The sequence below is a fragment of the Suncus etruscus genome, chromosome 6 (genome assembly GCF_024139225.1).
Source record: "Suncus etruscus isolate mSunEtr1 chromosome 6, mSunEtr1.pri.cur, whole genome shotgun sequence".
NCBI lineage: Eukaryota > Metazoa > Chordata > Mammalia > Eulipotyphla > Soricidae > Suncus > Suncus etruscus.
Genome location: NC_064853.1, coordinates 93173679 through 93201133, shown reverse-complemented (window position 1 = coordinate 93201133; position 27455 = coordinate 93173679). Strand labels below are relative to the sequence as shown.

Sequence of the window (27455 nt, the reverse complement as noted above, 5' to 3'; positions counted from 1 at the left end):
CCAGCCTGTGCATCATAGACTGACCGACAGTAGGTCAAGAAGCACTTGATTGGCTTTATCTGTCTTAGACTTTCAACAGGTTTAATATGTCCCTCTTCAGTTTCCCATAAACAAATCTGTGGCAGTGAAATTGCTATGTAAGAATTGGTGAGAATTAAATGTGAAATGTTCCTGATATGTTCCTAAATTATGGCCAGAATGTAGCTGGTCATAATTTATTCCTTTATATTGATGGGGGGCTTGTTTTTTATTTTTTTTATTTTTTTCTCTCCTTCCCTATGCCATAGTTGCAGTGATTGGAAGTCACAGCCTTGGTTGTGATGCTGACTGAAGGATAGTGTACTGTTGTTTGTTGAAAGGGGACCACACCAGCAGTGGTTGGGGGCTGTTCATGGCTTGTGCTCAGGATTGACTCATGGAGATGCTCAAGAGAGCACACACCTTGCTAAGAATGGAACCCAGAATGAATGGGTTGCAAAGTACCCAATTGTACTATCTTTCTGGTCCTCCTTTTTTAGCTTTGATTTTGAGTGACTATTATGGTTTTTCTATTATAGGAGATGAAGTTTCAGTTCATTATGACCCCATGATTGCGAAGCTGGTTGTCTGGGCTGCAGATCGCCAGGCAGCCTTGACGAAACTGAGGTACAGCCTTCACCAGTACAATGTGAGTCAACTAGGACCTTGTCTATGACCTCAAAGCTCCGTGTATCCACAGCAAAACTGTCCCAGTCAGTCAGCCTTTGCCTTGCCTGGGCCACCTTCATTACACTAACTGTCCTTATTCACAGAATTGTTTCACAGAATAGTTTCTTAGTCAGAAGAAAGATGTAGACAATTTGATTTTCGTTTAAAAAAAAAAAAGTTATAAAGATTAGTCTTAATGTTAGGCTTCAGCAAGATATGTTAAGAAATTACTCTTCAACATAGAGAAAGGATAATTACTTATGTGTAGCCTACAGGAAATTGGTATTTTTTACTCCCAAAGAAAGCAGTCATGGGACTGAAGAGATAGCACAGCAGTAGGGCATTTGCCTTGCAAGCAGCTGATCCAGGACGGGTGGTGGTTCGAATCCCAGCATCCATATGGTCCCCCAAGCCTACCAGGAGTAATTTCTGAGTGCAGAGCCAAAAGTAACCTTTGAGTGCTGCCAAGTATGGCCCATAAATTTAAATAAATAAATAATAAATAAAATAAACAAAGACAGTAGTTACGGGGGGGGGGTAGGTCAGAGTGATAGTACAGTGGGCAGAATACTTGTCTTGCATGTTACCAACCCAGGTTTGATCTCCAGCATCCGATATTGTCCCCCAAGCCTGCCAGGAATGATGCCTGAATGCAGTCAGGCATAGCCTTGGACACCGCCAGGTATGCTCTCCCCGAAAAAATAAAGGAAAAAGAAAGTAATTATGGGGCCAGAGAGGCAGTACATTGGGCAGGGTACCTGCCTTGACCAACCCAAGTTTGACCCCTGACACCACATATATTTCCCTGAGCCTTATCAGGAGTGAACAAAGAGCCAGAGTAAGTCCTGCACACAGCCAGATGTGGTTCAAAAATAAGCAGATAAAAAAGAAAGGAAAACAAAGTAAGAAAATTCAGTTTAATACATTTGCTAGTGTTTATTTCTTTTCTATAGTGCATTAGTTTCTTTAGTGCACCAAGTTTGATGCCTTACTGGTGGAACATTATAGAAATATTGATTAACCTATAAGTTGTTATTATGTGATAAATTATTAAACTTTGTATTAACATTATTTAGATTATAATGTTATTAACTGATCAAACCTCTAATGCTACACTGGCTTCTTTGCTATTCCTTAGACATCCTGCACAGAGCCATTCTGTACTTTCTTCCAGAAAGTTCTTCCCCCACATTAGTTCAGGTGTCATCCTATGTTCCTCAGCCCCTAATGTTCACTTCTCTGGAGTCCTTCCTGGATCATCCCCTTTAAAATAGAGTGGATTTAGCCAGCCTTAATTTTCTTCATAGTCCCTGATATATTAGCTCTATATGTTGGTGAATGAATCAGTAGAAAGTGCTCTCTTAACACTGAGCCTCAATACCAGCAATTAGAGCCTCGTAAAGCTTTTATATCCAGGTATAAATTTTTATTTTAATGTCAGAAGAAAACATTATATGGGGGCCGGTGAAGTGACACTAGTGCTAAGGTGTCTGCCTTGCAAGCGCTGGCCAAGGATCAGGACCACGGTTCAATCCCCCGGCATCCCATATGGTCTCCCCAAGCCAGGGGCAATTTTTTTTTTGTTTTGTTTTGTTTTTGGTTTTTTGGGTCACACCCGGCAGCACTCAGGGGTTACTCCTGGCTCTATGCTCAGAAAACGCTCCTGGCAGGCTCGGGGGACCATATGGGATGCCAGAATTTGAACCACCGTCCTTCTGCATGAAAGGCAAACTCCCAGGGGCCGGAGAGATAGCATGGAGGTAAGGCGTTTGCCTTTCATGCAGGAGGTCATCGGTTCGAATCCCGGCGCCCCATATGGTCCTCTGTGCCTGCCAGGAGCAGTTTCTGAGCCTGGAGCCAGAAATAACCCCTGAGCACTGCTGGGTGTGACCCAAAAAAACCACACACACAAAAAAAAAAGAAAGGCAAACTCCCTACCTCCATGCTATCTCTCCAGCCCCAACCATGGGCAATTTCTGAGCGCTTAGCCAGGAGTAACCCCTGAGCATCAAACAGGTGTGGCCTGAAAAACCAAAAAAAAAAAAGAAGAAGAAGAAGAAGAAAACATCCCTCCACATGTAGCAATTCTGCTTACTGTTTTGTAATTTTCCCAGTCTTTGTGGGAATATTCTACATGGTAAATCAAGCCTATATTGCAGACGTAATTTCAGGTTTCTTTTCTTTTTGTTTTGGGGCCACACTCAGTGAAGCTCAGTAGTTACTCCTGGCTATGTGCTCAGAAATCACTCCTGGCTAGGGGGACAATATGAAATGCTGGGATTTGAACTACCGTCCTTTTGCATGCAAGGCAAATGCCTTATCTCCATGCTATCTCTCCAGCCCCTGTATGTATATTCTTAGAGATTGAACCCAGGGGACACATATTTGCAAGGCATACACTGAACCCCACTGAACCTGCTTTGGGTCCATTTTTTCCTGAGAGTGTCCTTAGCAACAGCACTTCACTGAAGGAGATGTCATTGACATGATCTTCTGATGTTTGTTCCCTCCCACAAACTCAAGATGTGGACTTGATTCTCTTCCTAGATTGTTGGACTGCACACCAACATTGACTTCTTGCTCAGGCTGGCTGGCCACCCTGAGTTTGAGGCTGGAAATGTGCACACCGATTTCATCCCTCAGCACCGTGAAGAACTCTTGCCAAGTCAGAAGTCTGTAGCCAAAGAACTTTTGTGCCAGGCAGCTCTGGGCCTCATCCTCAAAGAGAAAGCTATGTCTGAAGCTTTCCGAATTCAGACACAAGGTAAGGATTGCTTTTCTCTTTCCTTGGCTTATTAAGATTTCTCCTTATACATTGAAAATTATCATAACAATGTGAATGGATGAGGGAAGTAGAAAGCCTGTCTCGAGTATAGGTGGGGGTGGGGTTGGGAGGAGGGAGATTTGGGACATCAGTGATGGGAATGTTGCACTGGTGAAGGGGGGTGTTCCTTACATGACTGAAACCCAACCACAATCATGTTAGTAATCAAGGTGTTTAAATAAAGATATTAATTAAAAAAAAAGATTTCTCATCTGTTTGTCTTTCTTCAGCCACTCCTGCCTCCCTTTTTCTGTCTGTGTTTGGCGTCTCCTCTACTATTTTCTAGTATAAAATAGAACTTCAGAGGTCAAAGTGATAGCACAGCTGGTACGGCATTTGCTTTGCATGCGGCCAACAAGGTTTCTGCTGCAGATGTGTTGCGTTGCTAAGCAGAACCTTCATGGGGTCCAGGAACCTTTCACAGGGAGAGAAGCAGGAGCATGAGTGGACAAATATGAAATATGAAAATGAAATAAATGAGACCACACAAAATGCATTGTATGAGGACCCTTGTCCAAGGAACGAGAGACAAATTTACTTTTCAGCTGATGACTTTTTATAAGCACAGACTCTGGTATGCAAGGTGTCCTCAAAGAGCAGGAGAGCAGTAAAATGGGGAAACAGGCCTTAAATTTACATATTAAAAGACTGTTCTTCAGGTGAGAAAGAACTCTGCTGGAGGGCAGTGAAACCAGAGCTAGAGATATTTTTGTTTTAGCAAAAAGCAGGTTTTTTCAAGAAACCAGGAGGAGAGAGACAGAGATATTTATGATGTTTATGTAGTAGCCGAAAAATAGATTTTAGGGGGGACAGAAATAATTGTTTACCATCATAGAGTTAGACTCAGAAAAACAAGCTGTTGGCGCCAGGTTATACGATCTAGCCAGCAGGGAACTTTTGGCAGGCTTTTGATACTGACATTTCTTTGTCTGTAGGAGAGCTGAGGCTGGATTTCTATAGTGGCCAAATAGAAAATGTAATGTTACAGCCATGTTGGAATTACCGCCAATGATCCACGCAAAGGGTCAAATGATTGACTTCGCTAAGCGAGCCTTTTGGCAAATAATTCTTTTGAGGAAGGCACTGCACCAGGGAAGGAAAAAACCACATCTGGTGCCTGCTTTCCTTAAATGGGAGGTAACAGTTTCCATTCTCAGCAGCCCATATGGTCGTGATTCCTGAGTGCAGATCCAGGAATGACCCCTCTCCCCCAAAAAAGTAGAACTTTACATATTATGGCTAAACACTTTAAGTCACATGCTGACAATGTAGAGGTGGCGGACACCTTGCTGTGGTCAGGGCTTACTCCTGCTTCTGCACTTAGAAATTACTCCTGGTGGTGCTCAGGGGATCATACAGGATGTCAAGGATTGAACCTAGATCAGCTATGAGCAAGGCAAATGCCATATCCACTGTACTGTGCTCAGGCCCCACCCCTCCTACAACTTTTACTCATCTTAATTGCCTCTCCTTATGCAGCCTGCTTTGTTGTGGCCTTAAAACCTTCGGCAACTTTCTTAGCACTGAAGACTTACATTCCCTCAGGTAACCCACGATTAATAGTAGAGTTACTTCCATTCTCATCTCATGATGAAATTTCAGCCAGTTTTCTACTAGAAAGCTCTTACCTCTAAATTGAGCCAGCATCTGAGCTCTCTGACACTTGCTCCATTTTTTACAAACTCTGACATTACAGCAAGTAGAAGAAAAAAGTTGAATCCTTTGATCTCATTATGTTAGGATGATTTTCTTAGCCTCTGTTTTAATAGAATTTTATTATTTAATTTCTGCATTTATTTAAACACACACACAGTACAAATTGTCTAGGCCAAAGATAAAGCCCAACAGTAGAGGAGAACTTGCCTTTCATGTGTGAAGCCCTGGGTTCAATACTGAGTATACAAGGAAAAAACAAGCAAACAGGAGCTATATAATTACTTTTTTTAGGATATTTGTATTCTATGTTTATTAGTCCTTTGACATTAAATGAAATGCATCAAATATGCCCCATGTGGTATTCTGGACCTGAACTTAGTATTATTAGGAAGGAGTATGTCTTTGCTCCCAACTTTCTTTCTTTCTTCTTTAATTTAACTATAATTGACACATACAATACAATGTATTGTATGTATTGTAAAATGTATTGTAAAAATATTCCTATTTAGCTATGCAATATAGATCCTAGATCTCATCCAAGAAAGATTGTAAGTTCGTGCCTATGGACTAGACCAGGAACATATATAACTAAAAGAGGTCAGAGAAAGAAAAGAAGTAAGAGGAAGAGATTCTGGTGACTTGGAAAAATCATCTTTCTATCCAAAAGGAGATATCATTATGCAGTTTAAGCCACCAAAAGAATGGGTTAGCTACAAATACACTGATTTTTTTTTTTTTGTATAGGAGAAGCTGGGGTTTTTCATATTGAAGTTCCTGAGATGTATATGTAAATACAGATTTCCCCCACTCTCCAAAAGTGACAACGCCTTCTATTTGGTATAATTTGATAGGTTATTTTTGGGAATGCCATTATCATTTAATTTATATGGAAAAAAACTTGGGCTTTCTCAGACCTTAAAAATAACTTATCAGATCATACCAAATAGGAAAGTTCTACTTTTGGAGAGTGGGGGAAACTTGTTTTGGATTTAAATTTTAAAGATGAGAGCAAGAAAACCATATTGAAGCTGTCAGTGTAGGATTCTGTTCTGTATTTTTTTTCTAAGGTATAAATTAAATAGATGTTCATAAATTTGTTGTTGAATTTTTTCTTTCTAGATCAGTACTCTCCATTTGCATTCAGCAGTGGAAGAAGATTAAATACCTCTTATACCAGAAACATGATTCTTAAGGACGGTACAAATAGTAAGTAATGTTTCATTAAAAGGGAAATGTTCACTTTACATTTATATGATTAAAAAAAGACATTCAGCCTGGTTAAGATCAATTGCAAACAGTCCTAGCCTTGGGTCTGGAGGGAACAGTAGTATAGCAGGTAGGGCACTTACCTTGCACATGGCCAACCTAAACTTGATGCCTGGAACCCTATATTGTTACCCTGAGCTCACTAGAAGTGATCCCTGGGCTCAGAGCTAAGAGTAAGCCTTGAGCATCACTGGGTGTACACCCCCCCACACACAAAAAACTACACTAATAAAATCCCTACACTGGATTTTGAAGGAAACATGCCTACATAATAGAATTGAGTTAACTCTAGGTAATAGAGTTAGTAAAATTTATTTTTCCTCTTTATGCATTTTTCTATATTTTATAAATATTCTTAAAAATGTCATAAAAAGTAATACCATTAAACTACAGTCTACAAAATATAACTTCTTAAAATAATTAATACTAGAAAGGTATGTTAAAAATAAAACTCATTGGGCCCGGAGAGATAGCACAGTGGCATTTGCCTTGTGAGCAGCCAATCCAGGACCAAAGGTGGTTGGTTCGAATCCCGGTGTCCCATATGGTCCCCCCGTGCCTGCCAGGAGCTATTTCTGAGCAGACAGCCAGGAGTAACCCCTGAGCACCGCCGGGTGTGACCCAAAAACCAAAAATAAATAAATAAATAAATAAAACTCATTAAAAATAATGTCATAAAATACATATGTAGCAAAATAACTGAAATGGTAGTTTGCCATTGGTATAGGTTTTAAAGAGACCTTACTTTTCCCTCTTTTCTTTGTATTTGCTTTGCTTTGTAATATCTCTTCATTGGCAATATATTGCTTTTAGGTAATAATAATGCCTAGGTCTAGAGAGATAGTACAGTGTGCAATGCCTCTTGCATGCCATGAGCCCCCAGCCCAGTCCTCAACCTCAATATGGCTGAGTACCACCAGTTGTGATCTCTGAGCTATGAATAACCACACCATCAAGTATGCCCCAGCACTTCCCTCCACTACCTTCCCCCACCCCCAAAAGACAAAGAGTTAAAATCAATACCCAAGACTTCTTCTAAGAGGGAGAGTTATTCATTGCTCAGGCAGTAAAGTCATAAAATATAGTGAAATCATAAAAAAGCTATAACTTATTAAATGTCTTGTCACCTGCACCTTTTTGTTTTTACACTAACTTGGGGAGTAAATAGCACCCAAGTATGACTGATGAAACAGGCCAGGAAAGTCATGTGACTTCTGAGGGCTTGGAAGCAGCAGTCTCTCTTGCCTAGCTTCAAGTCATTCACTAGCACTTTTCCCAAGGATGTTGGATATTTTTCTTTTTTTTTTTTGTTTTTTGTTTGTTTGTTTGTTTGTTTTTGGGGGGCCACACCCAGTAGTGCTTACGGGTTATTCCTGGCTATCTGCTCAGAAATAGCTTCTGGCAGGCATGGGGGACCATATGGGATGCCGGGATTTGAACCAACCACCTTAGGTCCTGGATCGGCTGCTTGTACGGCCCCTATTTTTCTTTTTTTTTAGTTGCAAACTAATTGGGATGGGTTCAGAGTTGAGACTGGTTTTTTGTAACAGAAGTCAGAAGAGGCAGAAGACATTTTATCAATTTGTGACTGGGACATTGTAGCTAAGAGAGATAGCACAGCGGCGTTTGCCTTGCAAGCAGCCGATCCAGGACCAAAGGTGGTTGGTTCGAATCCTGGTGTCCCATATGGTCCCCCGTGCCTGCCAGGAGCTATTTCTGAGCAGACAGCCAGGAGTAACCCCTGAGTACCGCCGGGTGTGGCCCCAAAAAAAAAACCAAAAAAAAAAAAAAAAAGAGTCCAAAATCCTGGTAAGCTGACTACAGTATCCCTTCTTCTATAGTAGACTTGCAGAAAGTCCAGTGAAAACGGAGGGGATCACCTTGTATGTGGGATATCTTAAAGTCATAATAGTGCCATTATAAAAAGGTACTTATCAGCTAGAACAGAACCCTGCCAGTACATCCCTCCTCCTGACAGAGTAGAATTACTTCAACTCTGTAGATACACGCTGGCATATTAACAGACATCTGTCTTCACAGGAGTTGCTAGGATATGACTCTTTAGTTATTTTGTCTTGAGTCTAGATGTTCATCAATCTCAAGAGCATTGGGTATATCTTTAAGCCTTCAGGCTTTCTGTAGAACGTTTGTGTTATCCCATGATATAGAAGAATTCTGCAAATGGCTCACTCATCCCTGTTAGGCTAGTGAACTAATTCTCTTCACTCTACAAAATAGCATCCTCAGCTCCACAGAGTTGTGACTTCTTCAATCTTAAAATCTCTCTGTGTTGTTTATTGACACACAGGGACAATGATTGTTGACATTCAAGACCCAGGAATGTGATTCCATGGTAGAGCACAAGCCTTACATGTGGGAGGTTTTAGGTTTTTGATCCTTGACACTACAAAATAAGAATGTAAGTCAAATTAAAATTCAGGTGGCCCGGGGCCCGGAGAGATAGCACAGTGGCGTTTGCCTTGCAAACGGCCGACCCAGGAGGGGCCCGGAGAGATAGCACAGTGGCGTTTGCCTTGCAAATGGCCGACCCAGGACCAAAGGTGGTTGGTTCGAATCCCGGTGTCCCATATGGTCCCCCGTGCCTGCCAGGAGCTATTTCTGAGCAGACAGCCAGGAGTAACCCCTGAGCAATGCCGGGTGTGACCCAAAAAACCAAAAAAAAAAAAAAAAAAAAAAAAAAATTCAGGTGGCCCAACAGTTGTTTGACATGGGTCTTCCAAGGCACTGAATAGCATTTTGAATTAGACTCTATTTCTTGGAAATTTTCAAAATTAAAAAATAAAAAATAAATTTTGAAAAGCCCACAGAATGTTGTTCACTGTACTCACCTTTTTTTTTTTCAAAAACAAGTCAGTATGGGTCAGAGGTGGCTCAAAGGGCTAGAATGCATGATTTGAATGTGGGAGTCACAGGCCCGACTCTTAAGAACCTCTGAAGTGGGCCTCTGAGTCCCACCATGTAGCCTCTTTCCCAATTTATTTTTTAGAAATATGAATAAAACAACTTTGACATATATTATAGTCTCTAATAAATGTTAATCCACATTGGCTGTGGTTAAATCAGGGAGTATGCCAAGAATGAGGCCTCAGGGCCCAGAATGTTTATGAATCTAAAGTAAACATTCAAGATTTGAACAACATTCTCTCTTACTAGCAGTCAAACTTTGTTGAGCCCTGTTCTATGCTTAATAACAACAACAATAATAATAATAGCTAAGAATGAGAACTTGGTATATGTCAGATATTATACTTAAGTGGACTATTTCATTTATATTTCAGAATAGGCATGTTAGGGTTACAATTAATATCAACTTTATGAATGAAAAATCAAGATATAGAAAACTTAATATTTGGGGGAGGCCACACCTGACAGTGCTCAGGACTGACTACTGTCTCTATACTCAGAAGTCACTTCTGATGGAGCTTGGGGACCAGATGGATTTCCATCTGGGTTCCAAACCCAGGTTGGCAGTATACAAGGCAAACACCCTACCCTGTACTATCATTCCAACCCCAGATAAATTAGTAACTTGTAAAAATTGTTATATGGACACATCTGATGATGCTCAGGAACCATACTGGGCAGCAGTGCTGTAATTAGAGAACTGCAAGGGCCACACCTATGGTAATCAGGGGAAATTGTGGTGCCAGGGATCAACCCAAGGCCTTTATAGGCAAAGTATATGCTATATATAGCACTTGGACTACATCCCTTGCTCCAGGAATTTTCTTTTCTTCTCTTTTCTCATCTTTTCTTTTTCCCTTCTTTTTTTTGGGGGGGGGCACACCCATTTGACGCTCAGGGGTTACTCCTGGCTATGCGCTCAGAAATCGCCCCTGGCTTGGGGGGACCATATGGGACGCCGGGGGATCGAACCGCGGTCCATCCTACGCTAGCGCTTGCAAGGCAAACACCTTACCTCTACGCCACCTTCCTGGCCCCTCTTTTTCCCTTCTTTCCTACCTTCTTTCCTTCTTTCTTCTCTTCCTTCCTTTTGTTTTTATTTTTCTTTCTTTTTTTTGATTTATTATGGATGATATATTGGCCTTTTATAGATATGTTTTATCCACCTGTAACAAGTTATTTATTTTTATTTTTTTATAACTTGGCATTTTTTTTATAACTTAAGCACCATGATTTTAAACATGTTTGTAATTGGGTTTCAGTCTTTTCCTTCCTTCCTTCCTTCCTTCCTTCCTTCCTTCCTTCCTTCCTTCCTTCCTTCCTTCCTTCCTTCCTTCCTTCCTTCCTTCCTTCCTTCCTTCTTCCTTCCTGTCCTCCTTCCTTCCTTTCCTCCCTCCCTCCCACTCTCTATCCTTCCCTCCCTCTCTCCCAAACTCCCTCTCTCCCTCCCTTCCGTAGTGTTTAGGGGTTACTCTAGATAAGTGGCTTTGAGGTAACTCCCATTAGTGCTCAAGAGACAAAGCCCCTTCAGGAGGGATATCTGAGCCACAGAGTCAGAGTTAAACTCTGGGTGCCTCTCTATATAACTAGATACCACCAGCTACCACCATTAAAGAACTAACTCCATTTTATAAAAAGAAAAATTTAAATTCAATTTCATAAAAATATATCTGTTAAATGTAGATTTTTAAAATCTTGATTGCAGAGGATTAAAAGATACTGATATCTCTAACAATTGGTTGTCTTTACATATGGAATCTCAGTCGCTGAGTAAAAGAATGTCTTCTAATTTTTCTTTAATTTTTCTCCTTTTTCTATAAAGATGTAGCCATAGCTGTAACATATAACCATGATGGGTCATATAGCATGCAGGTAAGCCTTGGTTTTGTTCTATAGTTCAGAGCTGAATCTGATCTTATCATGCTGAATAGATGTTTTTCCTTGCACTCTGGTTTCTTTTAAGGCATTGATTATTATAACTATAGTTAGGAGAATTCATTTGTGCTTCTATTTCAGATTATACCCCCTATAGAGTTTCTAATTGTTTATTTTATTGTCTAGGTTCCCTTACAAATAAAAGCTTGGCCCCCAGAAAAAGAGAAAAAAAAAAGAAAGCTTTAAGTTGAACAACTTAATTAACTTTTAAGAATGCACTTGTATTTATACCTAAATCATTTCTAAACTGTTTGTTATAGTACTTCTCAACTCTTTTAAAAATCATTAAGACACTCCCAAAGGGCTTTTTTGTTTGTGCTTGTTACATCCTCTACATTTATTGTTTGGAAAAGTAGAGGGGACCACATTTATTTTCTTTGTTACCTGAATGCATATATTTCCAAAGAGATGTCACATAAAATTTCAGAGACCTGACATCAAAAGCACACCATTTCCAGCACACAGCTCAGTGATGTTAAGTAGGTTGACAGTGGTGCACAGCTATAGACACCATCAGCACCAACACATCTTTCCTGAAATCCAGTACCTATAAACAATATACCATACTCCCCTTACCCAGACCCCATAAGAGCTTGGAAACCTCCGAATCCTTTCTGTCTCTGACTTGACTGATCTAGAGATCTCCCCTTCTCTTCCCTTCCCTTCTCTTCTCTCCTCTCCCCTATTATTCCTTTCCTTCCCCTGCTGCTTCCTTCCATCCCTTCCCCTTCCCTTCTATCTCTGTCCTTATCCATTCCCTTTCCTTCCTCTTTCCTTTCCTCCCCTCCCCTCCCTCGCCAGTCCCTTCTTTTTCGTCTCCTTCCCTTACATTCACCTTCCCTTTACTACTGCTCTCTTCCCTTCTTCCTTCTCTTTTCCTCCCCTTCCCTTCCTCTTCCCTTTTCTGAACCCCTACCACTATCTCCCCTAACCTTTCCTTTCTTCCCCTTCTTCCCTCTGCTTCCCTTCCCTTTCTTTTCCTTCCTTTTTCTTCTTGCCCCTTCCCCTTCATATTCCCTTTGTCTTCTTTGTTGTTGTTGTTTTTGGGTCACACCCAGCAGTGCTCAGGGGTTATTCCTGGCTCCAGGCTCAGAAATTTCTCCTGGCAGGCACGGGGGACCATATGAAAAGCAGGGATTTGAACCGATGACCTCCTGCATGAAAGGCAAACGCCTTACCTCCATGCTATCTCTCCGGCCCTCCCTTTGTCTTCTTATCCCTCCCTCTGCCTTCTCTCTCCCTTCCCCTTCCAGGTCCTTTAGTTCTTTTCCTTCTCCTCCTCTTGTGCTTCATATTCTCTTGTCTTATCTTTCCTTCTGTGTTCTTTCTTCTTTTCTTTTGCTAATTTAATCCCCTTCCCTTCCCCTTTGTAGCTATTGTGCTGACCAGGAGTCACACATGCTACTGATCACACTGCACCTGACTGCTCTACCCGCAGGAGGGCAGCAGGAGTCATGCATTCCAGTTGTGATACCTATGCTCATCTTCCCCAGATGCCATACTCTTTAACTGTGTTTGTATATATTCTGATTGTATGCTAGCCAGGGTTTGCTAGAAGTCTCACACTGGAACTGTGTTTACACCTGTTTTTTTGTACTAGAGGAGGTTGCACATTCGTTTGCACCAGTAGAGGTCCTAAGTACTAAGTACTAATAATATATAATTTACTCAACTAAATTTTAATATTTTGCTTTATTTTGCTTTTTTTTTTTCTTTTTGGTTTTTGGGTCACACCTGGTGGTGCTCAGGTTCTGTGCTCTGTGCTCAGAAATTGCTCCTGGCAGGCATGAGGGACCATATGGGATGCTGGGATTCCAACCACCATTAGTCCTAAATCTGATGCATGCTAGGCAAACACTCTACAACTGTGCTATCTCTCCAGCCCCCCCCCCCCTTTTTTTTTTTTTTTGGTTTTTGGGCCACACCTGGCGGTGCTCAGGGGTTACTCCTGGCTGTCTGCTCAGAAATAGCTCGTGGCAGGCACGGGGGACCATATGGGACACCGGGATTCGAACCAACCACCTTTGGTCCTGGATGGGCTGCTTGCAAGGCAAACGCCACTGTGCTATCTCTCTGGGCCCTTTTCAGCCCCTTTAATTAGCATTTTAAAATAAACCTTTAGGGGCTGGAATGATAGCACAGTTGGTAAGGCATTTGCCTTGAAAGTGGCCAACCCTGGGTTTTTGTATGTGTGTGTGTTTGTTTTGGGGTCATACCCAGCAATGCTCAGGGGTTACTCCTGGTTCCTGGCAGGCTTAGGGAACCATATGGGATGCTGGGATTCGAACCACTGTCCTTCTGCATGCGCAGCAAACACCCTACCTCCATGCTATCTTTCCAGCCCCAAACCCTGGTTTAATCCCTAGCATTCTATCTACATGGTCCCTGAGCCCAGCAGAAGTAACCCTTGAGCCAAAAACTCAAAATAAAGTAAAGTAAAATCAAATCAAATAAACTTTGGCTGTAACATTTATGTATGGTACTGTAACTATGTTACAGAACTTTTTCCCCATTTGTCTGTGCCTACCTAGAGTATTTTATTTACAGATCTTAGAGGATAAATTACTTTAATTTAATGGCTTTTTAATTAAACATTAACCTAGTACCTTTGGAAATTATTAATCGTAAATAATTGATTTATTGATTCTGTAGAATTGATTCTGTAGAATTGTTCACATATATAGAAAGTCAATTTTGGTGTTTGTTTTCTTTCAGATTGAAGATAAAATTTTCCAGGTTTTTGGTGACCTTTATAATGAGGAGGGTTGTACTTACCTGAAATGTTCTGTTAATGGAGCTGCTAGTAAAACAAAGCTAATTATACTGGAGAATACTATTTACCTATTTTCCATGGTAATACTTTTTATAATAAATAATACTGTTTGTGGGTTGGGAGAAAATTCTTGAACAAGCCAGTCCATTGAAAACAATTAGAAAAATCCTACTTTTTTGATAATTGCTTGGCCTTTTCCCATTTTCCTCTCTCCTTCCTTTATGGAGAGGATAGCCTTAGTTAGGGGACAGTGCTCTCTCAGGAATTTGATGCCTGTATATTTTTCCCAGCACCTTTTTCCTGTGACGTGGAATCCTGGGATTTGGGAAGGTATGACCTTTGGGGGAAGCATCTGTGGACCTGATGTTTTTTGTGGGGAAGATGACCAGTAGGAAGGTGAATGGAGTTTAGTGGGGCCTCCCAGAAGTCAAAGAATAGTTGAGCAATATATGTACTTGGTTAGGAGTTTGTTCCCTAACCCATTGCCTTCCTGTGGATCCCACTGCCCCATGAGTTCTTCTGCATGCACAGAGAAAGAAAACTGATTATCTATTAGACTGGCCTCTTCAGAATCTTCTCAACATTTAGAAAATATTTTCCAGATTACAGTTCTTTGGGATTTGATACCTTGAGTATTCCAATCATTCAGCTATGGAATGTGGTAAAGTCAAGGATCATCTCATTTTACTGCTTTTCATAGCATGACTCTTATGTACAATGCAAGTTCTAGAATGAGAAACTGTTTAGTTTAAAATCTTAGTCCTACACCCTGGACTTCAGTTCCCCATCCATAAATAGGAATGATAATTCCTCATAGGGTTGTTCTGGTGATATAAGACATTATATAGACTCACATAGACTAAGTACTTGATACTTAGATATCTAAGAAAAGTGACTTTCTGGAGCTGGCGCAGTGGTGCTAGAGGTAAGGCATCTGCCTTGCAAGTGTTAGCCTAGAACGGACTGCAGTTCGATCCCCCAGTGTCCCATATGGTCCCCCAAGCCAGGAAAAATTTCTGAGCACATAGCCAGGAGTAACCACTGTGTGTCAATGGGTGTGGCCCCCAAAAAAAGGAAAAAAGAAAAGAAAAATGGCTTTTTGATGGCTTTTATTATCTATTTATTTGTTTTGGAGTTTTACCCACTGTGCCAAGGGCTTATTCCCAGCTCTGCACTCAGGTATCATTCCTAGTAGTGCCATACCTTCTCTGCTATTGCTCCAGTTCACAGACAGTGTTTGTCTTTACCTACAATTATGTACAGTCATTCCTTTATTTAAACCTTGTGAAGCATGTATCCTTATTCCTTTATAATGAAAATCAAGTCTGGGAGGGGTTAAGCAAACTCTATTGACTCACAAAGCTAGATTAGAACTGTAGTATAAAAGATGATTAATATTTCTCAAATAACTTGAAAATAGTTATTTCCTCTGGATATTTGTGAAAAATAATATGTTGTGGTTACCATTTTTGCTTTTATTGTGTTTCTCTTCTATTTGTAGGAAGGAAGTATTCAGATTGGCATTCCAGTTCCCAAATACTTAACTTCTGTGAGCTCAGAAGGAACCAAGGGAGGCACCATTGCCCCTATGACTGGAACCATTGAAAAGGTGTGTGTGTGTGTGTGTGTGTGTGTGCGTGTATGTGCGTGTATGTGCATGTAGTAACAGCCAAGAAGGCCCAATAAGTTCTCTCACTGAACTTTGTTATTTATATTCTTTTCCCTCTCTAAATCCTTTTACTGGAAAGCTTGTTTTTTTTTTTTCTTTTCTTTTTCTCTTTTTTAAGGTTTTTGGGTCACACCCAGCAGTGCTTAGGGGTTATTCCTGGCTCTGTGCTCAGAATCAATCCTGACAGCCTCAGGGGACCATATGGGATGCTGGGATTCCAACCACCATCCGTCCTGGATTGTCTGGGTGCAAGGCAAATGTCCTACCGCTGTGCTATTTCTTTTACTTCCATTTTTTTCTTAAAATGGGATATATATTGTATCATGTATAAATTTATTATATATATAATTATATATAATTCAAGTTTGGTGTGGGTTCTTTTGTTTGTTTTTGTTTGGGGGCCATAAATAGCAATGCTCAGGGGTTACTCCTACTTCTGCACTTAGAAATTGTTCCTGAAGGAGCTTAGGGATGCCAGGGATATGAGATGCCAGGGATTGAACAGTGGTCAGTTGTTTGTAGGGCAAATGACCTACCCACTCACTTCTTCCCAAGAGAATGTGAGCTGAGAGACTAGCATCTGCCTCTGGTGCACTCGGTCTTGTTCTCATGGATCTTTCGTCTGTGGAACTCTGCAAAGGGTCTGATGTGAAAGGATCTCATTCTCCCCACATCTCACACCTAAACCCAGACCAATGATTTATTCAGATGCTTTTAAATCATTACCTAGTGTGAGTGATACTTCTCATTTTTCACAACTTTGGCTCTATACCTTAACTTTAGAGCTTTAACCTACTATGTAATGTTTCTAAAATATTTTGGGAAAAATAAAATCTCTTTGAGAACCCTATTAACCAAGAAGACAATGAAACCATCTGGGCTCTATGAGTTTGTTTAGACATGTAAAAAGGATGATAGAGATGTTTTTTCAGGATTGCCAATAAGTTTAATTCTTGTACATTAAGATTGTTCATACATTTACTACACCTGGGTTTTGAAACTCTAGTCTAGACATCTGAAGAACTAGAAAACCAGAGCTCAGGAGATAAAAACTAATGGTTGGAGTACATTCTGTCATGCGATCCTCAGCACTGCTGAGATGGTCCTAATAAACAGTACTGTATTGCCAGGCATGAGCACTGTTTGGGAGGGCCCCACCATCACCAATAAAAAAAAGGACCTCAGGGGCTGGAGAGATAGCATGGAGGCAAGGCATTTGCCTTGCATGCAGAAGGATGAAGGACCGTGGTTCGAATCCCGGTATCCCATATGGTCCCCCCAGCCTGCCAGGAGCGATTGCTGAGTGTAGAGCCAGGAGTAACCCGAGCACTGCCAGGTGTGACCCAAAAACCAAAATAAATAAATAAAAATAAAGGACCCCAAACAAACCCTCTACCCTGCCCATAGTGAACACTTTTAAGTATGATAGTCCTCCCCTGTTTTTGCCATTTGTCTTTTCTATATATTGATGTTAAAAAGATGCAAAGATATTTAACATATTCATCTGATTCAATCAGTGGAAATGAGGTGATGAGGGCAAGAGGTGAAAGGCTAAACTGTCCCTCACTGGCGAGGATGCCAGCAGAGCAGACTGGCCTGTATCACTCCTCTGATTTGCAGGGCACTGTTTGCTTTTGGCAAACAAGACAACCACTGACACTCCTACTTCTGCTTTTGGACTTGCAGAAAGTACTCGGGGCTTCCAAGGGGAATAGTCCTGCCAATTGCTTGACCAACCAGGCAAGACAGGCTAGTACCATAATGGTGCTAAGGTACCAGGATGTAGTGGTGACTGCTCAAAACTGCAGGAGCCACCTCAGGGATACTCAAGGGGCCATAGGATTCCAGGACTCCAGTGGGGTCCACACACATATGTGCACCAACCACTATACTGCCCCTCTTTTGAATGTTTATAAATTGTTTCAGAACCATGGTGTACCTCTGAATTTCTCAGTATTAACCCATCATGTTGACTCTCTAGGTGTTTGTGAAAGCCGGAGACAAAGTCAAAGCTGGAGATTCTCTAATGGTCATGATCGCCATGAAAATGGAGGTAAGTGAAATTATGAGTCTAGTCATCAGTGCATTCTGGAAGCCATCAGGTATAATTGTGCCTTATGTTGTAAGTTAATACCAAATTAATATTAAGAACCATGGGATGGGGCCAGAGCAATAGCACAGCAGTAGGGCATTTGCTTTGCACATGGCCAACCCAGGACAGACCCAGGTTCAACTCCCAGTATTCCATATAGTCCTCCAAGTCTGCCAAGAATGATTTCTGAGTGCAGAGCCAGAGTAACCCCTGAACACCATTGGGTGTGACCCCCCCCCCCAAATCAGCCATGGGCTGATGGCATAAGCAGCTGCAGAAACCAAAACAAATAAACCATGCTTTCCTTCAATACATTTTTAGTGTGTGAGGCTGTATTTTTCATTTCTGAATATGAAGAAGATGAAATCATCAGTAGAGTCCAGAAGTATCCTAATGGAATGCAAGCTGTGGATATTTCCTAAAATACTAAATGCAGGATGCTTGATATCAATAACTTAGATTGGCAATGTCTGGGAATTGAAGGCTAGTAGTTTTCAGCCCTATCCATGGATTAAAGTCACCTTGGGGTTCTTTATTTTTTTCTGTATGGTCAGAAAGATAGGACAATTTACTTTGCATGTAGCCAACCTCAGCACCCATCTGGTTCCTCAAGTTCCAGCAGGAGTGATCCCTGAGTGAAGTGTCAGGATTAAACCCTAAACACAGATAGATGTTTGTGTGGCCCAAAAACAAAACAGAATAGCAATTAAAAGATTATTTTCTAGGGCCAGAGCGGTGGCTCAAGTCATAAGGCATCTGCCTTGTCCATGCTAGCCTACAATAGACTGCGGTTTGATCCCCCAGTGTCCCATATGGTCCCCCAAGCCAGGAGCAATTTCTGAGTGCATAACCAGGAGTAACCCCTGAGCTTCACTGGGTGTGGCCCAAACCAAAAAAGAAATTTTTTTCTGACCAGGCTTATAGTTCATCTGTAGAATTTTACATGAACGTTGTATATGTAAGACACTCTGTTTGATCCCTGGCACACATATAACACACACACACACACACACACACACACACACACACACACACACACACACACACATACACCATCAGCCTCCAAATTTTTTTTTTAGTTTGCCAGTTTGAGCTGAGATTTAATAGCTGGACCAGAACTTTCCCACTAGTGACCTCTTGGGGTTATATGTATGTCAAGAGAGGGGTAATCCCACTCAAACTCTTAAGCATACCATAAAAATGTTGTCATTGCCTCTTTTGATGCTACGTAGAAAAGATTTAAAAGGCAAAGATGAAAAAAGCATCAAAGTTGGAGTCATATTTTTTTTTGGTATGGCTTTTATAGGGAGGTAGGGTTTTACCCATACCCTGCATTACTCAGAGGCTATTCCTGGCGGTGTGCTCAGGGGTCATTTCTAGCAGAGCTCAGGGGACTATATGCCAAGGCTCCAATGATATGGGTTGCATACAAGGCAAATGCCTTAATCTCTGTAGTATCTTTTTGGTCCTTTGTGTGGTTTTCTTGATTTGGTATGTTCTCAGTCTTCATTGTTTCACAGCCACTTTTTGTCCTGTCTTGTTCTCTGCAGCATGCAATAAAGGCACCAAAGGACGGCACAATCAAGAAAGTGTTCTACAAAGAAGGTTCTCAGGTCAATAGGCATGCACCGTTAGTGGAGTTTGAAGAGAAGGATTTTGACTAAAAGGAAACAAAATAAATGGCCTGCCGGTGCATCCTTGTGGCATCTTCTCCATAATAAACCAAAAATGTGCCTTCCTCCTTTCCCAGGGCTGAGTAACAGCTGCTTCACAAAATGAATCTGATTGTGCCCAAATCACTTCACATTTGCAAATCATGCACTTGATCACAAATACAGTAAAGTGTCTCAAAGTATTTATGCTAATAAAACGAATCATACTTTTTTATTGAAAGCTGCTCTGGTTTATATCTGCCTCAAATGTTATACTGCACCATGCCTTTAGGAAACTGGGCAGAAACTTGATCAAAAGAAAATAACTGGGAGATTAAAGGTTGTTGAACTCTGATTTCTTGCCCAGTAACAACCGTGATGTAAATGGACAATAAGATATCTTGGAGACATGGCATAGAAATAAAGGTTTTGTGGGGGGGCGTTGTTTTTGGTTGGAAAGGGTCAGGGGGTAAGGCCTCCCCACAAGTGCTTAAGGAGCTTTTGGGGTCTGACTATATGGCCACCCAGCAGGCTAGGGATAACCAAGACCATACTTGCTGGTGCTCAGAGTGAATTGTGGGTGGAACTTGTGCTTCATGCATACTGGATATGTGCTCTAACCCTTTCGCTACCTATCTGGCCCTCTTAACAAGGATCCCTTTTTTTTTCTTTTCTCAACCAGAAATTAAGTTATTATGAAATTTTGAAAAATCATTCTCATTTTTATGATAAGTTTCTAAGACTACATCTTTTGCCTTTATTGTACTACCTAAGCTCATACATATTTGTACTTCCACATTTACATGTGTTTCTTATAGGTATATATAATGTTTAAGTTATTACATATTACAAGGTATATATACATATATAAAGATAGATACTGAGTTGGTCACACCTGGTGATGATTGGGACTTATTACTGGGTCTGTGGTCAGAGGTCATTGGCAATGCTTGGGGGACTATATGTGATGCTACATATTGAACCCAGATCAGCTTTATGCAGAGTAGGTATGTTATCTGCTTTATATTTCTTTGGCCCCAGGATATATATTTAATATTTAATTATATAATTTTGAAGGAAACTATTTGAGAGAAAGGATAGAAAAGTAATTTTAAGAAAGTAAGACACTAACAGCTATCATGACAATGCTAGTGAGTGAGAGAAGTAGTATGCCTGTTTCGAATACAGGCAGGGGGTGGGGAAGGAGGGAGATGGTGGCATTGATGTTGGGAAGGTTGCACTGGTTGAAGGGGGGTGTGTTCTTTTTTTATAACTGAAACCCAACTACAAACATGTTTGTAATCATGGTGCTTAAATAAATATATTACTTAAAAAAAATAATAAATGGGGCCAGAGTGATAGCACAGTGATAGGGCATTTGCCTTGCATGGAGATGACCTGGAACAGACTCAGGTTCAATCTCCAGCATCCCATATGGTCCCCTAAACCTGCCAGGATCGATTTCTGAGTGCAGAGCCAGCAGTAACTCCTGAGCGCTGTAGGGTGTGACCCCAAAACCAAATTAAATAAACTAGGGGAAAAAATTTTTAAAGTAGAAAAATATAGAAAATGTTTTTTTATTAGGAACTTATTTTTGATTTTTTGATTTTTACTTTATAATTTTTCCCTTAAGTCTTAGTGATCTCTTTTCTTTTTCTTTTTTTTTTTTAATTTTTATTGAGACCAATGTGAATTACAATGTGAATTTACAGTTGTATTTCAGGTACATACATAGTGACAGTGAATTAGGGCAAGTCCCACCACCATCATCTGCCATTGTTCCCAGCATGCGTCCCATACCTCTACCCTTAAGCCTCTGGACTGCTAGTGTAACAGGTCCCTTTTGTGTATAGCTTGTTGTGGTTTGGGTCTCTTGATTCTATTGTCATTAGCTTTGGGTTGGGTATTTAGATCTGACCATTTTTTATTTCCATTCAATGCTCAAGAGACTGCTTTGCTCCTGGTACCATCCACTTTTTTTTTCTCAGTTTGTAGAAAGACATAGAAATATAAAGCAGAACAAGATTAAGTTTTTTACTTTTGTCTAGCATTCTTGTTCACTTTTTCTAACATGCTTGCTTCCCTCTGCATTTTCACTGCATTTCATTATTTGCCGTGAATATGAGGTCACATTTAATGTTGTGGAGAATACAAAGGAATATAAAAGATGGTCTCTATCCTTTGAGCTGCCTCTTATTTTACTGGGAAAAGAAGACACAATCCTGGCAATCCTTAGGCAGGAAAATACCTGATCTAAAAGTGATCTCTCTCCTGGCGGCCAAGAAAGCAATTCATTGTCAAGAGAGTGGTGAGAAAGGGACCAAACCCTAAAATTGGAAATGCTGAGTTCTCACAGAAATCTGATTACACAGCTTAGTCACAATGTCCATTTTTTTCCAGCAAGGCCACATGAAACTCAATATCCTAAGATGTGGGCCAGAGTGAAGCCTGATGTCATATGACTGGTGCAAAAAAATAGCTGTTTCAGGAGCTGGGGTGAAGAGTGCTGTGGGCAGGGTTGATGGGGCCAGTTCCCTAGGGAGGAAGAACCTAGTAGTAGTGGATACAGGGGCTGGAGATTAGAAGTGAGGAGCAGGTCTTCACTGCTGGAAGGAGCCAAGTATGTTCAGAACCCAGATCACATGGCCTAACTGAAATGGGAGGTGCTTTGGGAGGACAATAAGAGGAAAGTTGTAAAATTTAGGGAGGAGGGTCAGATTGTAACTGGCACTGAAGGGCAGTTTTGAGTCTTATTTTGCAAATAATGGCTAAATTGAATCTCTTTTTTTTTTAAGCAGGGAAAGTAAAACTTTGAAGAACATTTATCTGACTTTTTTGGGGGGACGTCACACTCAGCAGCACTCAGGGGTTACTCCTGGCTCTACACTCAGAAATCGCTCCTGGCAGGCATAGAGGACCATATGGGATGCCGGAATTTGAACCACCATCCTTCTGTATGCAAGGCAAATGCCCTAACTCCATGCTATCTCTCCAGCCCCCCTTTTTGTGTTTGTTTTGTTTTTGTAACTTTTTGAACCCTTTTAAGAAACTGACATTATCTCAAAGTGGAACATTTGCATACTCTGACCTATCATCCCACTTCTAGAAAGATTTAAATGCACTTTAGTCTCTAAGAATACTCTGAACCAATCACCCATGATAGCAGAGCACTGGAAGCCCTCCAGCTGGTTGACTGGTGAAGGGGTAAATAACCTGTGTGACACCTCAAGGAAGACTATGGAGAGGAAAATAAACAGTATCAACATAGAGTATTAACCCAAGGTGGGTCTTGGACCTGAGTGAAATAACATGTCCCAGGATATACATGTAGTTTGGTAGTTTGGTACTACATGGGGCGAGGGGGAAGAGCAATATGTGGCAATGTTCAAGAGTCACACATGACTCTGTGCCCAAGGGATTATAGAGATAATCAATTAACACAAGGATAATCAGGAGCCATGCCTGTATGCTCTGTGCTCAGGGCCACACACAGTACTCCAGGAACCATAGGTAGCACTGGGGATTTGAAGCACTGTAGTGAATACAGATGCATGCAAGGCAAGTGACTTAAACTTTGTATGCACTATCTCACCAGATTTACAAAATCCAAAAATCACAATAATGTGTATGTGTGTAATAAAACTATATATATGTATATATATATATATATATATAATTGGGGTTTGGGGTCACACCCAGTGACACTCAGGTGTTATTCCTGGCTATGCACTCAAGGGACCATATGAGATGCTGGGGATGGAACCCAGGTCTGTCCCGGGTCAGCCATGTGCAAGGAAATGCCCTACCACTGTGCTATGGCTCCAGCCCCTAAAACTATATTCTTAAAAAAACAGAGGGCCGGGGGGGGGGGGGGCAGAGAGGTAACAGAGCGATAGAGCATTTGCCTTGCATGTGGCCGACCTGGAATGGACACCAGTTCAGCATCAATATGGTTTCCCAAGCCTGCCAGGACCAATTTCTGAGCACAGAGCCAGGAGTAACCCCTGAGTGCTGCTGGGTGTGACCTAAAAACAAAACCAAACAATAAAAAACCAAAACAGAGGGCCCAGTATAACATGAGGGTTAAGGTATTTGCCTTGCACTCAACTGACTTTGGTTTGATCCCTGACATGGCATATGGTCTCCTTAGCACTGCTGGGAGTGAGCCCTTAATACTTACAGGTTTGAGATTATACATATATATAATCCTTTATTCAGACCCCAGCATCATTGCCCCAAATATTTGAGCGGTTGTCTTACTTTTATGGTTTGGGGAATATACCCAACAGTGCTCAGGGATCACGCCTTGTGGGCTTCAGAAGACCATATGGGGTGCTGGGTATCCAACCTGGGTAGGCCAAATGCAATGCAATCACTCTACCCACTATACTATTGCTCCAGTCCAAAAAAAAGTTGTTTTAATTTCAAGTCAATGATAATGTGCAGTGAGGCAGTATGACAGCAAGGTGAGCTATAGATAAGAATAAACTGAATACTACCAGTATGAGCCCCACCCCAAAGGAAAAAAACTAACATGGTGTGTTTGTAATTCAAACAATATTTTTTTAATCTCTGGCAGTATTGTGCAAGTTAGCTAGAGGAAGAAAATATGTGAGGCTGGAAAATCAGTTAGAAAGAAGTTCTTACAGAGAATGAGGTAAAAGGCAATAGCCTGGCCATCTAAACCAGTGCCTTTCAAGTATTTTTAGCAACAGGATCTCTCCGTTGACTAAATAAAACTTTCTCTCTTTACAGGAGAGGAAAAACCAAAAGCTCTCTGATGGAAATAGGGTTTGCTTTTTTGCACCCATATCTTTCAGTGCATTGAGACAGTTTATCGCTCTTTTTTTATTGTTAGTCATAGGTGCTAATGTGTAGAAGGTATCTAAGGCTGACCAGCTTGATGACCATGGTTAGTAGAATCTTTTAGATAATTTTCTATTGGTACTGTGTGAATAGCACTTTCTTGCACCTGACTGTCTCCCCAGGCTCACTGGAAGTCAAGATATTAAGAAATGGTTCTACCCAGCTCTATAGAAAAAAATGCAATCTTATCAATGAAGGATAGGTGCTCTGTGAGATATGGAGCAGGTAAGTGGAGAGTAAAAATGAAATTCCTTTTTTTTTTTTTTTTTTTTTGGCGGAGGGAGGGGTTTGGGTCACACCCGGCAATGCTTAGGGGTTACTCCTGGCTCTACACTCAGAAATCGCTTCTGGCAGGCTCAGGGGACCAGATGGGATGCCAGGATTTGAACCACCATCCTTCTGCGTGCAAGTTAAATGCCTTACCTCCATGCTATCTCTCCGGTCCTAATGAAATTCCTTTTATTTTGCTTTGTTGTGTTTTATTTTGCTTTCGCAGCCCAGCAATGCTCAGGGGTTACTGCTGGTTCTACACTAAGGACTCACTCCTGGCGATGTTCAGGGACTATCAAGGGTGCTGGGGATCAAACTTGAGTCAGCCACATGCGTGGCAAGTGCCCTACCTGATGTACTATTGCTCCAGCTTGTGAAGAGTATATTCTACTCTGGATTAGGAAGCTGAGGGAGAGGGAGTGACATTTGAACTGGTCTTTAGAGGGAAGCCTTTTGCCAGCTTGAGAAAGAAGGTAAGACAAGGCCATGGCTGGGACAGGGCTGAGTGAGGACTAATAATAACAGGAAGGCGTGAAAGTGCGCGCCGTGTTCAAGCACAGAGTGGGGACAACAAGCGGCTGAGCAAGTGGCTGCCCAACAGCCAAGGGGCTTTCTACCATGCTGCAAGGAATTGGGAGTCCTAGGGAGTCTCAAACAGATAAGTGTTCTCGAAGTTATTTCTGTCTACAGCCTGGAGTACAGATTGGAAAGTGGAGACTGGAGACAGTGAAACTGAAAGAGGCACCAAATATGGAAGCCTGGCCGGTGGGCTGGGAGGGAAGCCCGACCTTGGTGCACATCTCCCGGACCTCACAGCAACTCTGCTTTGGAGAGCAGCCATCTGTGGGCAGGTCCCAAGCCCTGAGTCATGGCTAGGAAACAGCAGTTAGTTCTACCTTATCTCTGTCATTCTGGATGCACAGTGTTCAGAGTGAGACTAACCTAGCGAAACGAAGAGCCCTGAGCATTGCTTTTTAATCACTGGGAGACCACAGCACTGGAATGAAAGCGGCTCTGAGGTTCAGTTCTTCCTCTCACACTGACTGTAAGGCCTCGGGCAAGTCATTTAACCTGAGTTTTATCTATAAAAAGGGGGATGGTGGTATTACGGCCTCACAGGGCTGTTTTGGAGATTAAAGGAGAAAATAAAAGGTTGTCTTAAGCACTGGTTTGCCACATCATTTGCCAGCAGGTGATTACTCATGCCTAACTCTAGTTACTTCTTACCAGCACTGAAGAAACTGCACGAAATTCAGCCCCGCTGGTTACTCTTACCAGCAAAATTCACAGGTTCCACTCTCATGAAAAGCCCTGCCTGGATATGCTTGGTCTGGGCCCTCCCTCCCCCAGCCCTGGCCTTCTGTGACACCCTCGAACTTGTCACCCACTGACTGTCACCTCCATCGGCCTCTCCTTCTACAGGAGTCAGTTACCAGTCTGATGTGCCTAGAGCCCAGGGGTGTGGGTGCATATTTGCATGTACTCATATATATCTGGGGAGGGGGATGTGCTCCAGGGGGACCTTTGAGTCTGGCTTCACGGTGAGTGGCCATTTGGACATTAGCACTTCAGCCAGTAGAGCAGCACAGCAGGAAATGTCTGTTAAACTCACTCCTTTTTTCCTCCACATTGCTTCTCCTCTCAATCTCCCGCTCACTTACTGTTCTAACCCTCCACGAGTTCTCAGAATATTAGGTGTTGAAATATGCTTTACTTCCCAACAGCTCATGCCACTTCTGATACTGTTGTTAAGACATTTAATGTGCATAGTAATATCTGGCACTTTCTTTCCAGAGGATCATATTAAAGTGCTTTTGGATATTCACACTAAGCTTCATGGTACCGAAGAAGTTATTTCAATTGTGTGGTGAAAGGGGGATGTCTCCAGATGCTTTGCTTCATGCCCAGAGCAGGGGGGAGCCTGTCATTTCCTACTAATGGCACCTAGCTTCTGGAGGAAAAAACCTCCAGATAGGAAGGTTAGTACTTCTGACCCACCAGCATCCCAGGAGGCCATTGTCCTTCCAGACTGAGTAGCAGCAATCCTGTGTCTCTGCTATCACACTGTGGATAGCCCTGGGAGCCCTTATTCTTTGTGGACCAGGGTGGTATCTGGCCATTAGCAGATCAGAGCTTTGATACTGATGATTACTGTCGCCCAGCCATTTGTCTCTCAGCTGCTGGATTCCAGAAATCAGAATGTCTGGGAGCTCCTAACTGGCTTAGCCTCCTACAGTGAGTTGCAAGTACAGTGAGAAAACCCACTTCGCCCCTCCTCCTTAAACTGGGCAGGTCACAGCCATAGGGTAACACCCTTCCTCCCAGCATGGCCACCCTCAATCTCCATCCATGCCAATCTTGTGCCAAAGTTTTTGATCAGATCAGAAAAAGTTCTCTTTATTTTTAAGGCAACTGACAATTCCTCCTTGACTGGACTGAGCATTTTTTTGTTTGTTTGTTTCTGGGTCACACCCAGCAGCGCTCAGGGGCTACTCCTGGCTCTATGCGCAGAAATCGCCCCTGGGCAGGCTCGGGGGACCACATGGGATGCAGAAATTCGAACCACCTTCCTTCTACATGCAAGGCAAACACCCTACCTCCATGCTATCTCTCCGGCCATATATTCTCACTTTTTTGAGGTTCCTAACTGGTGAGCCTGATGGGCCCCTGCACCCTACCCCCACCTCTACCCTGCTAGACCAGAGGATTATAAGTCTGCTACTTGCCAGACCAGTTGTATTTTATTTAATACTCAGTGCAATTTAAAGGGGGAATTAGAACTGGGAAACACACACACACACACACACACACACACACACACACACACACACACACACCAA

General features: G+C 41.8%; 1 protein-coding gene across 1 annotated transcript in view; it reads left to right on the top strand.

Moving 5' to 3' along the window:
• The window catches only part of MCCC1 (methylcrotonyl-CoA carboxylase subunit 1), a 64484-nt gene extending 44764 nt beyond the window's left edge, over positions 1-19720 (top strand). Inside the window, exons 12-19 of the mRNA XM_049775836.1 lie at positions 558-667; positions 3235-3451; positions 6287-6373; positions 11181-11230; positions 14009-14146; positions 15568-15675; positions 17717-17788; positions 19378-19720. Of these exons, the coding sequence (XP_049631793.1) occupies positions 558-667; positions 3235-3451; positions 6287-6373; positions 11181-11230; positions 14009-14146; positions 15568-15675; positions 17717-17788; positions 19378-19491 (896 nt within the window). The 3' untranslated portion in view covers positions 19492-19720. The remainder of the gene's footprint in view (positions 1-557; positions 668-3234; positions 3452-6286; positions 6374-11180; positions 11231-14008; positions 14147-15567; positions 15676-17716; positions 17789-19377) is intronic.
• The last annotated feature ends 7735 nt before the right edge of the window (positions 19721-27455 follow it).